General features: G+C 37.8%; 1 protein-coding gene and 1 long non-coding RNA gene across 2 annotated transcripts in view; one reads left to right on the top strand and one right to left on the bottom strand.

The window, feature by feature from the left end:
- The first annotated feature begins 1,718 nt into the window (after window positions 1-1,718).
- LOC5503090 overlaps window positions 1,719-13,499 on the top strand; it is a 30,548-nt gene continuing 18,767 nt past the window's right edge. The window contains exons 1-6 of the mRNA XM_048727814.1: window positions 1,719-2,477; window positions 2,961-3,020; window positions 4,305-4,357; window positions 5,877-6,021; window positions 6,581-7,191; window positions 11,741-11,848. Of these exons, the coding sequence (XP_048583771.1) occupies window positions 1,734-2,477; window positions 2,961-3,020; window positions 4,305-4,357; window positions 5,877-6,021; window positions 6,581-7,191; window positions 11,741-11,848 (1,721 nt within the window). The 5' untranslated portion in view covers window positions 1,719-1,733. The remainder of the gene's footprint in view (window positions 2,478-2,960; window positions 3,021-4,304; window positions 4,358-5,876; window positions 6,022-6,580; window positions 7,192-11,740; window positions 11,849-13,499) is intronic.
- Window positions 12,103-12,534, bottom strand: LOC125563077. The gene is made up of 2 exons (XR_007308108.1): window positions 12,305-12,534; window positions 12,103-12,136 (listed from the first exon to the last, which is right to left on the bottom strand). It is a non-coding gene; the product is annotated as an uncharacterized LOC125563077 (long non-coding RNA).

Below are 13,499 nucleotides of genomic sequence, written 5' to 3'. Positions count from 1 at the left end.
GTTTTATTACATTAAGCGTTGATTTGTTCTTACATTAAGCGTTGATTTGTTCTTACATTAAGCGTTGATTTGTTTTTACATTAAGCGTTGATTTGTTCTTACATTAAGCGTTGATTTGTTCTTACATTAAGCGTTAACTGTTTTATTACATTAAGCGTTGATTTGTTCTTACATTAAGCGTTGATTTGTTCTTACATTAAGCGTTGATTTGTTTTTACATTAAGCGTTGATTTGTTCTTACATTAAGCGTTGATTTGTTCTTACATTAAGCGTTGATTTGTTCTTTCATTAGGCGTTGATTTGTTCTTACATTAAGCGTTGATTTGTTCTTACATTAGGCGTTGATTTGTTTTTACATTAAGCGTTGATTTGTTCTTACATTAAGCGTTGATTTGTTCTTACATTAAGCGTTGATTTGTTCTTACATTAAGCGTTGATTTGTTCTTACATTAAGCGTTAACTGTTTTATTACATTAAGCGTTGATTTGTTCTTACATTAAGCGTTGATTTGTTCTTACATTAAGCGTTAACTGTTTTATTACATTAAGCGTTGATTTGTTCTTACATTAAGCGTTGATTTGTTCTTACATTAAGCGTTGATTTGTTTTTACATTAAGCGTTGATTTGTTCTTACATTAAGCGTTGATTTGTTCTTACATTAAGCGTTGATTTGTTCTTACATTAGGCGTTGATTTGTTCTTACATTAAGCGTTGATTTGTTCTTACATTAGGCGTTGATTTGTTCTTACATTAAGCGTTGATTTGTTCTTACATTAAGCGTTGATTTGTTCTTACATTAAGCGTTGATTTGTTCTTACATTAAGCGTTGATTTGTTCTTACATTAAGCGTTGATTTGTTCTTACATTAGGCGTTGATTTGTTCTTACATTAAGCGTTGATTTGTTCTTACATTAAGCGTTGATTTGTTCTTACATTAAGCGTTAGTATGACATTAAGCGGCGATGTTTGTTACATCAAGCGTTAGTATTACGTTAACCGGCGATGTTTGTTACATTAAGCGTTAGTATTACGTTAACCGGCGATGTTTGTTACATTAAGCGTTAGTATTACGTTAACCGGCGATGTTTGTTACATTAAGCGTTAGTATTACATTAAGCGGCGATGTTTGTTACATTAAGCGTTAGTATTACATTAAGCGGCGATGTTTGTTACATTAAGCGTCAGTGTTATATTAAGCGGCGATTTTTGTTAAATTAAGCGCTAGTGTTACATTAAGCGGCAGTTGTTACATTAAGCGGTGATACCGACCCGTGTTGTAATGTGAGGGTGTCAATGCAAACTAAGTAAAATTTAGATTTACACCAATCAAGTTGGGATCTTTTTTAGTGGGAGAGGAGGGGACACTTATTTGGGGGGTGCGCTTATGTAAAAGACATCAAATAGTCGATATACTCACTTCTCTCCGAAAAGAGTCGTGGATAGTTCCGAGAAGAGTTCGTGAGGCTTCCGAAAAGAAATCAACTTAGCGAAACTGTTGTTTATGTTTCTAAAAAAAATATTATCACCATTAGACAATTTTATGCTTTAGCAATAGAATGGAGTTATTTTTAAGATCTAGTTTTTCTTTTTCAACTTTATTGTGTCAACAACATTACTTACTACAAAAATAAATACAAAAACAATACGAGACATGCAAAACGTCAGCTAACGGCTGCGCGGGGGACTAGGGAGCAGCCTGTTGCACCACCAAATGTAAATTTCGTCCCATAAATATGATGTCCCCCGACCCACGTGAGGATGTCCCACGACACAAGATGGCGGACGAACCAGCGCAAGTCGCGAGCGCTGAAAACAAACTCCCATTAACACCGATAGAAAACGCGAGGAGACAAAAGGTTTGCAGATTTTATGCGAAGAAAGGAAATTGTAGGTTCGGTGAAAAATGTCGGTTTGTACACAAAGAAATCATAAGTAAAGAGGACGATAAGAGTGAAAGGTCTTCCTGCCCTTCCACAGCAGAAAGTTTACCCACGGCTTCCGAGGGTGAGACTCAGCCAGGCAGCTCTGATAAACACGAGTGCGCTACAACCGTAAATGACGCACCTAAAAAGCGACTTCGAAAAAGGTGTCGATTTTTCTTCAGCCGCTCTGGTTGTAAGCGTAACGACTTATGCGAATTTTCGCACGAAAAGAAATTACCTCAACAGAATATTCAGGAAGAGTCGACGATTCAACCAGAATCATTTGAAAATAAGAAAGTTGAGGGCGATTTCAGAAAGGATGGAACAGGGAAAAAGAGGAATGAAGTGGAACAAGACAAACGTAGTAGACCTGTTGTCCAGAAGCCAGCTTTAACAAGCCAGAAGCTTTCGACTCTTGATGTGCTGGAAGCAAAGCGATTACGGATACAGGAGCTGAATCACGTTTGTCAACGATTTGGACAGAATGAGCTGAGGGTGGTGGAAGAGGAGGGAACAGCTTTCCATATTGACTTTCATCCCTCTGATCCAGACTGGGTGAGTGTTATATCACAAGGATAATCAGCTTGTCATCATTATCATAATGATTACCAGTGTTTCCACAATGATTATCGGTGTGTCATCATTATTATAAGCAATTATTGGATGAGGTTGAGCGTGACATCAATAATTGTCAAGGCTGAGGTTTGTGTTATCTGCGAAGCACTACTTGTCGGAATTAAAAAATTGAGGGCATACAACACAAAAAGGGACTGGACGATATCATGATGTACATTGTTTGAAATTGATAGGATTTTGATTAACTTTAATATTTTGATATTCAAAGCCACTTCCTCTGGTGTGATGACCATGTCATTTTGGTGTAAATTTTCCACACAAAAATTTTCATGAGTTCTTAGTGCAAGTATATAGCCTTTTTGTCATTTTCAGCTTTTTGGATTACATGTCTAATAAGGGGACATTGGTTTGCTGTTTTGCTGCTTAATACAATTGTTAAAATTTTGTTTTTGCTCCATTCAGCCGTTTGATGTGGAAGCTGTCAGTCTTGTTGTTAAGTTTCCAAATGATTACCCCAAAGTGGTGAGTTACAATCTTCCCTTGTCTGTTTGTTGTTAAGTTTCCAAATGATTACCCCAAAGTGGTGAGTTACAATCTTCCCTTGTCTGTTTGTTGTTAAGTTTCCAAATGATTACCCCAAAGTGGTGAGTTACAATCTTCCCTTGTCTGTTTGTTGTTAAGTTTCCAAATGATTACCCCAAAGTGGTAAGTTACAATCTTCCCTTGTCTGTTTGTTGTTAAGTTTCCAAATGATTACCCCAAAGTGGTAAGTTACAATCTTCCCTTGTCTGTTTGTTGTTAAGTTTCCAAATGATTACCCCAAAGTGGTGAGTTACAATCTTCCCTTGTCTGTTTGTTGTTAAGTTTCCAAATGATTACCCCAAAGTGGTAAGTTACAATTTTCCCTTGTCTGTTTTTTTATTTTTCATTTTATTTACTTCATTTTCAAAAAAGGTCTAAATAAAAAGTTTATTACTTACTACAACACTATTTCATTTTCCTTCTAAATCTACTGAAAGAATATCTACCCCCTCTCCCTCACTTCCTCTTTGTTTGGCAAATTCTCACTGTGCTCTGGACCTTACCACATCTTAAGGTCTCGGTAAAGGTAAACGATGTGTCCGCGGAAAAAAATATTGTTGTGCCGCAATTTTCACTACATGTACAAACAATATATCAAATAAAAGATAAAAGATTGAGTTATCTCCTGCAAGTTTTATTTTTGCAATAGCTAATCCTGTGTTTAAGTTTTAAGGCCTCAAACTCAAAAGTACGGAGTTTACTCTAGAGCATAATGCACCTTCGTGTTATTGCGCATGCCTTTGCACATAATTGCATCTCAATGACAGATAGATGATGTGACAGGACTTTTTGTTATTTGACACTGTCAACAAAATATCATGAATCAAAGTTGGAACTCTCATTTCTGGCAAAATTTGGTCTAAGATCTTAAATTCCTCACACACTTTATGACATGGCATAATTATTTATCATATCCCAAAAATTTGAAGGCGATATCTTAAAACCTGTCGCGAGTTCACGCCCGACAAGCTTGTGTTCTTTCAAAGATTTGGCATGAATTCACAGTCAACAAGTCACAGGAAACAGCAAAGGCCCATTTTAGCCGTCTCTGAATGCAATTTATGGGAAATTTTTTTTTGCAAAAATAAAACTTAAGAACTATTGATACAGGTTTTGCAAAAAAAAACACAAAATCAAACAGTGGTGTCAAATTTACCTTTACCAAGACCTTAAATGTAGTATCCAGGAATTATCCAATCAATTTAGAATGTTTCTTTGTTCCAGCTATTTGAGGTATCAGTCTTTGACAAACAGGACCTCCCTTCACCCCTAATAAGGTATTGTACTCCACCCCTAATAAGGTATTGTACTCTACCCCTAATAAGGTATTGTACTCCACCCCTAATAAGGTATTGTACTCCACCCCTAATAAGCTATTGTACTCCACCCCTAATAAGGTATTGTACTCCACCCCTTATAAGGTATTGTACTCCACCCCTAATAAGGTATTGTACTCCCCCTAATAAGGTATTGTACTCCACCCCTAATAAGGTATTGTACTCCACCCCTAATAAGGTATTGTACTCCACCCCTATTAAGGTATTGTACTCCACCCCTAATAAGGTATTATACTCCACCCCTTATAAGGTATTGTACTTCCACCCCTAATAAGGTATTGTACTCCCCCTAATAAGGTATTGTACTCCACCCCTAATAAGGTATTGTACTCCACCCCTAATAAGGTATTGTACTCCTACCCCTAATAAGGTATTATACAATACCCCTAATAAGGTATTGTACTCCAACCCTAATAAGGTATTGTACTCCACCCCTAATAAGGTATTGTACTCCACCCCTAATAAGGTATTGTACTCCACCCCTAATAAGGTATTTTACTCCACCCCTAATAAGGTATTGTACTTCACTACAAATAAGGTATTTTACTTCACCCCTAATAAGGTATTGTACTCCACCCCTAATAAGGTATTGTACTCCACCCCTAATAAGGTATTGTACTCCACCCCTAATAAGGTATTGTACTTCACCCCTAATAAGGTATTGTACTTCTACCCCTAATAAGGTATTATACAATACCCCTAATAAGGTATTGTACTCCACCCCTAATAAGGTATTGTACTCCACCCCTAATAAGGTATTGTACTCCACCCCTAATAAGGTATTGTACTTCACTGCAAATAAGGTATTTTACTCCACCCCTAATAAGGTATTGTACTCCAACCCTAATAAGGTATTGTACTCCACCCCTAATAAGGTATTGTACTCCACCCCTAATAAGGTATTGTACTCCACCCCTAATAAGGTATTGTACTCCTACCCCTAATAAGGTATTGTACTCCAACCCTAATAAGGTATTGTACTTCAACCCTAATAAGGTATTGTACTCCAACCCTAATAAGGTATTGTACTCCACCCCTAATAAGGTATTGTACTCCACCCCTAATAAGGTATTGTACTCCTACCCCTAATAAGGTATTATACAATACCCCTAATAAGGTATTGTACTCCAACCCTAATAAGGTATTGTACTCCACCCCTAATAAGGTATTGTACTCCACCCCTAATAACATATTGTACTCCACCCCTAATAACATATTGTACTCCACCCCTAATAGGGCATTATGCCATTATCCATATCACCAACAGATTTATAGAGTCCAGTGAAAAACTTGTGTATCTAAGAACCTAGTGGCTGAAATTTCTCATTTAAATATCCTGTAAATAAATGTCCAGTCTAAAATCCAAAAAAAGTTTTCAAATTTCAAAAAAAAAATATGTAAATCTCTTCCAAATCCCTTGCAGAGCCATTAGAAATCATATTTCTATTTTGCATTTTAGTTATATCAATGGAGAATTAGAAAAATGGCTGGGTGACCAGAGGAAGGCAAGGGAAAAGAAAGACAATGTTAACCTGCTGTTCAGGCCTTTTTTGCTATGGTTTGATAGACACCTTGAAGAGTTGTTCATAGATGCTGGAAAACAGGTACACAGTTTATATGAACTACATTACAAATGTTTGCAAACAAACCACACCCATTTCTTTCATTATGTTCTGTCATTACTTGATCATTATTGTCAAAGTATTGAAATAACTAACATTGTTGTCATCATCATCATTGTCATTATAATTATCATTTTAATCATCTTCATTATCATTGTCATCATCATTATTATAGTCATCATCATCATTGTCATCATCATTATTGTAATCATCATTACTATTGTCATCATCATTGTAATCATTAGCATCATTGTAATCATCATTACTAATGTCATCATAATCATTGTCATCACAATCATTGTAATCATTATGATCATCATATCATTGTCATCATCAGCACCATTGTCATCATTATTTTCATAATCAGGATAAAAAAGGGCATTGTGTAGTTTTTTATTTTTTTACTTAACTTCATGTTTTTCACGATTTCAAAAAATGTGCAAAAATGAAGACAGCGAACTTTGATTCCACGAAATTTAATGGATTAAGAAAGAAGGCTAAAGGTTCTATTGAGTTATTCTAAAGTGGGCATATTTCTTAGATGAGGGCAGAAGAGGAAGAAAAGAATAAATGTCCATGTTCTGAAGGCCATGCAGAACCAGCTCAACACACTGAACATGTGAACAAGCCTCAACATAACCCCAGACAAGGAAACTCAACACGCAAAGAACGAAATCAAGAAAGAAGAGAACTGGTACTTGGAGACTTCTTAGCTGTCTCCAATAAACAACAAAAGAAAAAGGTTTCAAAGGCAAAGCACAATCAGCTAGCAGACAGGTTAACTATGGAACAGACATCTAAGGTCCAATATGTATTAGCAGCTGATGGAACCATGGAAACAAGGTATAATTTACCATCACAGTATAGACCTTCTATGCTATGGTCAGAAGAGGATGAGTACCAACACCAGCAGAGTACTGGGGCATTGCCGCAGGAGTCCCTGAGGTCGGACAGTGGGCAGGAGTCTGATGATGACAAACAGCAAGGCGATGAGCCTGCAAGGGACCAGTTCAAGCGTCAAGGGACGGAGATCAGATTTAAGGCCCTGGAACTCACTGAAAACACTAGCACAATAGCCGCAACAGCTCTTGCATTGACAATGGAGTGTGAGAAATGCAAGGTTAAAGTTGATGTCAAAGTAGACAGAGCAAAGTAAGTGTGCTACACTGTATCATATCTCTACATTATGTCATCATGTTGTAATCTTCATTTTATTGCATATTGATCTTCCATTCAACATTATTATAAACATCATCATATCATTAACATCATTACCATCATCATATAATGCTCAGCATATTGATCTTCCAATCAACGTCATTACCATCATCATATAATACTGCTTTACAATGCAATATACTGTAAGGATTAAGTGGAGACATAACTCAAATGTTGGGTTTTAAATTAATAATGAAACGCATTCTCATTGTAGCGGAGCCAGCGCGGCAGTAGGCCGCGCGCGGAGCTCCATAGGTATAGAAATATAGTATAACTATGCGACTTGGTTTTGTGGTCATTGCGCGGGTACCCTGTGGTGTCACTCGTCAGCCAGCCAGTCAGCCGCGCAACTCCCAGGCCTCACTCGGCCCCGTAATGGCGGCTAAATACAAGCACAGAGCAAGGGAAAAGTTCTTGTCATGCGTTGATTATTTTTCTTTTTGCCTCAAATTTTGTGACTTAAGGATAAAGTCAACTAGAGGAGATCTACTAACATTCATTCATGCCAAGATTTATGTAAGGATATGTCTGGTTTTTGCTAGTAAATTTAAGTAAGTAATAGTTCACATTAAAAAGCGAACAAAACCACAAGAAAGCGACAAAATTCAAGGTGAGTTTCAGACGACGATTTCTTTTGTCTATTGAGGATATGACAGTTATTGGGCTTTTTGTTGTCCTTTTTGTTTGCTTTGAGAATGAGCATAACACCTTTTGTTTTGAGATTCTTTGTTCTATCTTTATTCTTGATTCTGTTGAAATATTTCATAAAGGCTAACCAATATCGTGTTGCATTTGTCATATACTGGTAAAGAAGACCGTTCTTGTCTTTATATCCTGTGCTCTTAGTCCTAAGAAGATACATATCCTTAGAAGATACAACAACTTTTTCAACTTACAAGACAAAATTTTCCTTACCGAGGATAAAAACAAAACAAAATTCAACCCCTGTTGCCAATATGTATTGTTATTGTCTGCATCTCACATCTCATGTGTTTATTATTATTTTTCCAAATATTTGTGGAAATTAGTCAGATTATAAATGTCTTGATGAAAAGATTGTTTTGAAAGAAATGTTACTTTTTTATGAACCAGGGACTACCTGAGGGCCAAGATGAATGCTAAAGACTGGAAGACATGAGAATTGAAAATCATGTCTTGAAAGACATGTCTGAAATACAGTAGGGAGTTCTTATTCACTAGTCATTTGATACCCCCACACACATGGTCCCAGAAAAGGGTGGGGGATTAGACTTTAATAAAAGCCTGTTTCCAAGCTAAGGGCCAAAAACAGTCAATACCACCACCCCTCTTGATATATCCTGGTTAAAAAGTGGTCTAAAACCCCACATTAACCCCTGACTTCCCCAGGACCATAAGGGAGGGGGCTCAAATGACTAGGGCATTACTATGTGATTCAGCAGTACACACTCAATAGGTTTTTTTTAGAACAAGATACTTATATTATATAAAACTAAAAACATAATTTTGCTTTTTAAATAATAAATCTGTAACGAAAACAGTTTTCTATTCACCTAAAGATAATGGGAAAGGGGATATTTTAGGAAAGTACTGAATATAATTACCACATTATTGTTATTACATTTTCTTTTCAAACATTTAACCCATTGACTCCTGGCTTTTTTGGAGCTGAATTTACAAAAAACAGACTGAAAACAGATACCTCCCCCCCTATTCTGAGTTTTATACAGCCCGTCAAAGTCAAACACAGCTGCACCTAGTCAGCGGTATCCAAGCTTTCCAACAGTGCTTTGCGGTCCCCACTTTTAATCCCTTGTCGATGTGCTGAAGCCAGCACAAGTTGATGGTTGCTTGTATTTTTCATCAAAAAAACAGCTATGAGCATATTAGGAGAGTGTCTCAGGACATCATGAAGTCTTTTGGGGCATAATTGAGTGCTTTGCTTATGGATATTTGCAAGCAAAGGTGGATTCATGATGATTTGTTCTTGTTTGGCTTTGCCCGGATGAGAAAATAATTTTCTAATTTAACACCACAGCTCTCCTAAATGCTGTCTTTTCTGAAACCAAATTGATTCGAAAATTGTTTACACTGCTATTCTGGGTCTGTATGACCTGGAATTGATTTGTTTGGCTTCGGGGTGAAAAGACTTATAAAAAACCATCTGACTTTCGGGAGAGGAGTGTTGACTGGCCCTCCCCTCGTGAATTTTCCCCTGGATCTCCCAGAATGCTTTGCAATACGTAAAGACATCTTCGTGGTTGTACAATCCTTCAAGGAGTGGACATTGTGTTTTGAGGCCATGGAAATGTACCTGGGGGATCAGAATAAAGGTATCTATTTGTGTCTTGAGCTGTGTTTGCTGATCTCTCTCCCTTGTGTGGTATTTTGAGCGTTTGATTGAGAGGGGTGATTCTGCTTTTCTCTCCTTGTTCGATTTGAGATTTGTCAAAGAACCTGTACTATTATTTGGCTTAAGAGTAGATGCCAACACCTTGGTTGGATGCATATCTGCAAGACCATTTATCCCTTAGACTGATGCCTGAGTATCTTCATCTTGTTGTGTTTATTTTGAATTTATGAATTTTTTGGGTTGTGGGTACTTCCCAAAGCCGGTACAGGCCGGTTGAGGGGTCAATGTGTTAAAGAAGAGTCATATTTCTTCCTTTCCTTCTCCATGTTGACTATTTTTATGCAATTGATGCTCTTTGCTGTTTCCCCTCTACACCAAAAATAAATTAATAAACAGATTTGATTTTTAAATTAGAAATTTTCATTTAGTACTTTCACTTATATCATCTTTTTAGGATTTCCTTGCCTTTTCCATTACATTTATTTTAAAGGTTTAGATTTATTTCATTGGAATGGTTGGATCCAGGGTTTCTAAAAACACCAAAATATAATGCATTACTGGATGTATATTTGTAGATATTAATTCCCATGAGGATGGAAAATCACCACTTAAAATGGTACATTAAAACTTCAGTATTGCATCTTATCTAAAATTGTGTCTGACACTATATTCTATCTTTGAAATCCTGTTTCATCAATTACTTGTTCTTCGCAAGGACAAAGCTTGTCAGAATGTAGCTTTACAAATGTACATTAATGAAACCTTTATTAAGGAAAGGGTTTTTTAGGGCAAGATACTTAAACTTTATAACACTAGCAACAACCTTGTTCTTTTTCAATAATAGAATTCTGTTCACATAGCTTGGATAGCATAGACATGGCCTCTTTAGAGGCCTGTGGTGATGAAAGGTTTAAGATAATGGGAAAGGGGAAATGTCAAGAAAATACTCAATCAAATTATTTTCATTACTGTTATATTTTTTTCAACAAACCTTTCAAGTTGAGTCATTTCCTTTTATATCTCCTCCCCCGTCGACTATTTTTTAGTCAATTGATATTCTTTCCTTCCTCTCTACCCCAAACATAGATCAATGAAAGGGTTTGGTTTGAAATTAGAAGTTAGCATTTTAGCACTGTCAGTGATGCCTTAGATGTTTTTTTAGGATTTGCTTCCAAAATCAATTTGTTTTTTCTTCATTGCATTCATTTTGGAGTAGGCCACCATTATTAAGGCCACTATATGGTAAAATGTGGGTGCACCAATATGTAATGCATGAAAGGAGATATATTTTTGGATTTTAATTTCCAGACATTTTTCTGAATATTCGGTCCAATGAAGGAGAGAATCGCCACTAAATCAATACATCAAAATTACAGTATGGCATCTAAACAGTCTAAATATATTATTTCAAATCTGTGGAATGCTGTTACATCCATGACCTATTCTGCACAAGGGCAAAGCTTGTCGGAGTATTGTTTTGATTAAAAAAAAAAATATTTATAAACTTCTATGATGGGACATAAGAATTTACCATTAGACTCTTGACAACTTTGACAGCCATATTCACACCAGGAATTGTGTTTGTTAACTTTGATGTACTGCATAATTTAAATTATTGAATAAGGCCTGGATCCATTTGGTTGGTACAATAAATAAATCTCAGTAAAGAGCAGGATCCTAGATCCCCCAAAAATACCTCAATCAGTCAACACAGAAGGTGTTCAATGCTGGCTCCGCTTTTAGGCAGTGCCTAAATCTATATATTGGCTTTTATTGATTTTGGGATGCTATGAGTGGGAGTTGGGCCGATTCTGAGAACAAACTACTTCATGGTTGTGAAAAGGCAGTTATTGTTAGAACCGGATCTTACCCACCGAATTTGAATCTCGAATTTGCCACAGTACACAGTAGTTCATTGGGTGAAATCAATTTTATTGAAATATCTTTTGCATGCAGATATATTAGATGCAGATATAAAAGATGGAATTGCCAAACCAGGGTACTTAACAGACCAAGGATAACTGACTGTTTTACACATTATTTTCTTATTGCACAGATCATTATTAAAGTTATACCAAACCATTAATATTTTCACAAAAGACATAATCATTACTCATGAGAATTTAATTGAAATGTCTGCTTATCTTTCAGACCAATCCTCACACGCTGTTCCAGATGTACCAACATCCAGGCCCTCGCCTTTAGGCCCACCATCATCCATCAGTACTCATCTACGCTTGGGTTCCTAGACACTGATGGGTATCTATATTACCATTTAGCACCCATTTAGTAGCACTGCACCAGTAATTGGGTTCCTAGACGCTGATGGGTATCTATATTACCATTTAGCACCCTTTTAGTAGCACTGCACCAGTACTTGGGTTCCTAGACACTGATGGGTATCTATATTACCATTTAGCACCCATTTAGTAGCACTGCACCAGTACTTGGGTTCCTAGACACTGATGGGTATCTATATTACTATCTATATTACTATCTATATTATTCGCTGACGATTGTGCCCTCAATGCTACCTCTCAAGCAGACCTGCAACACAGCGTAGATCTGTTTTCTAGTGCCTGTAAAAACTTCGGCCTCAAAATAAACACCAAAAAGACGGAGGCTATGCATCAGCCAGCGCCTGGAAAGCCCTACACTGAACCTAACATCATCATCAATGGTCAAAAACTCAATGCTGTTGACAAATTTACCTACCTTGGCAGTACTCTCTCCAGAAACGTTGTCCTCGATGACGAAGTTACCAACAGACTCGCCATAGCAAGCGCCGCATTTGGAAGGCTTCGTAAGAACGTTTGGAAAAGGAGAGGGATAAGAACAGATACAAAGATCAAAGTGTATCGTGCCGTTGTGCTGCCTACGCTACTTTACGGGTCTGAAACCTGGACTATCTACAAGCGCCATGCGATGAAGCTAAACCATTTCCACACTACCTGTCTGAGGAAAATTCTCAATGTTCGCTGGCAAGAAAAGATCCCGGATACTGAGGTCCTTGCACGTGCAGGTCTGCCCAGCATTCACACCATCCTGAAACAGTCTCAGCTCCGCTGGGCGGGGCACGTAGCTCGTATGCCTGATGAACGGCTTCCTAAGAAACTTCTGTTTGGTGAGCTTCAGCACGGAAAACGCTGCAAAGGTGGCCAGAAGAAGAGATTTAAAGACACCCTAAAACTCTCGCTGAAAGCATTCAACATCGATCACACCTCGTGGGAGCTTCTGGCACAAAACCGTCAAGGTTGGCGCCGTGTCATTCGCAATGGTGCTGAGGCATGCGAGGCAAATTGGACAGCTGCCGCAGAGGAGCGTAGAGCCGCCAGAAAGTCTCAAGATCCCAAAGCTGCAACAATACCATGCCCTCAGTGCCCCAGGCTTTTCCGTGCACAGATTGGCCTTATTAGCCATCTGCGCACCCACAAGCGTCCTTAGTTCCGCTCAGGATGACGGTGAAAATGTAAAATTTGAACACGATGGTCCTCGTCGTAGCGACGGACAAACAACACAACACAGTAGCACTGCACCAGTACTTGGGTTCCTAGACACTGATGGGTATCTATATTACCATTTAGCACCCATTTAGTAGCACTGCACCAGTACTTGGGTTCCTATACACTGATGGGTATCTATATTACCATTTAGCACCCATTTAGTAGCACTGCACCAGTACTTGGGTTCCTAGACACTGATGGGCATCTATATTACCATTTAGCACCCATTTAGTAGCACTGCACCAGTACTTGGGTTCCTAGACACTGATGGGTATCTATATTACCATTTAGCGCCCATTTAGTAGCACTGCACCAGTACTTGGGTTCCTAGACGCTGATGGGTATCTATATTACCATTTAGCACCCATTTAGTAGCACTGCACCAGTACTTGGGTTCCTAGACACTG

Source organism: Nematostella vectensis, chromosome 5 (genome assembly GCF_932526225.1).
Source record: "Nematostella vectensis chromosome 5, jaNemVect1.1, whole genome shotgun sequence".
Lineage (NCBI taxonomy): Eukaryota > Metazoa > Cnidaria > Anthozoa > Actiniaria > Edwardsiidae > Nematostella > Nematostella vectensis.
Note: the sequence above shows the minus strand (reverse complement) of the source record. Positions and strands in the feature narration are given on the sequence as shown.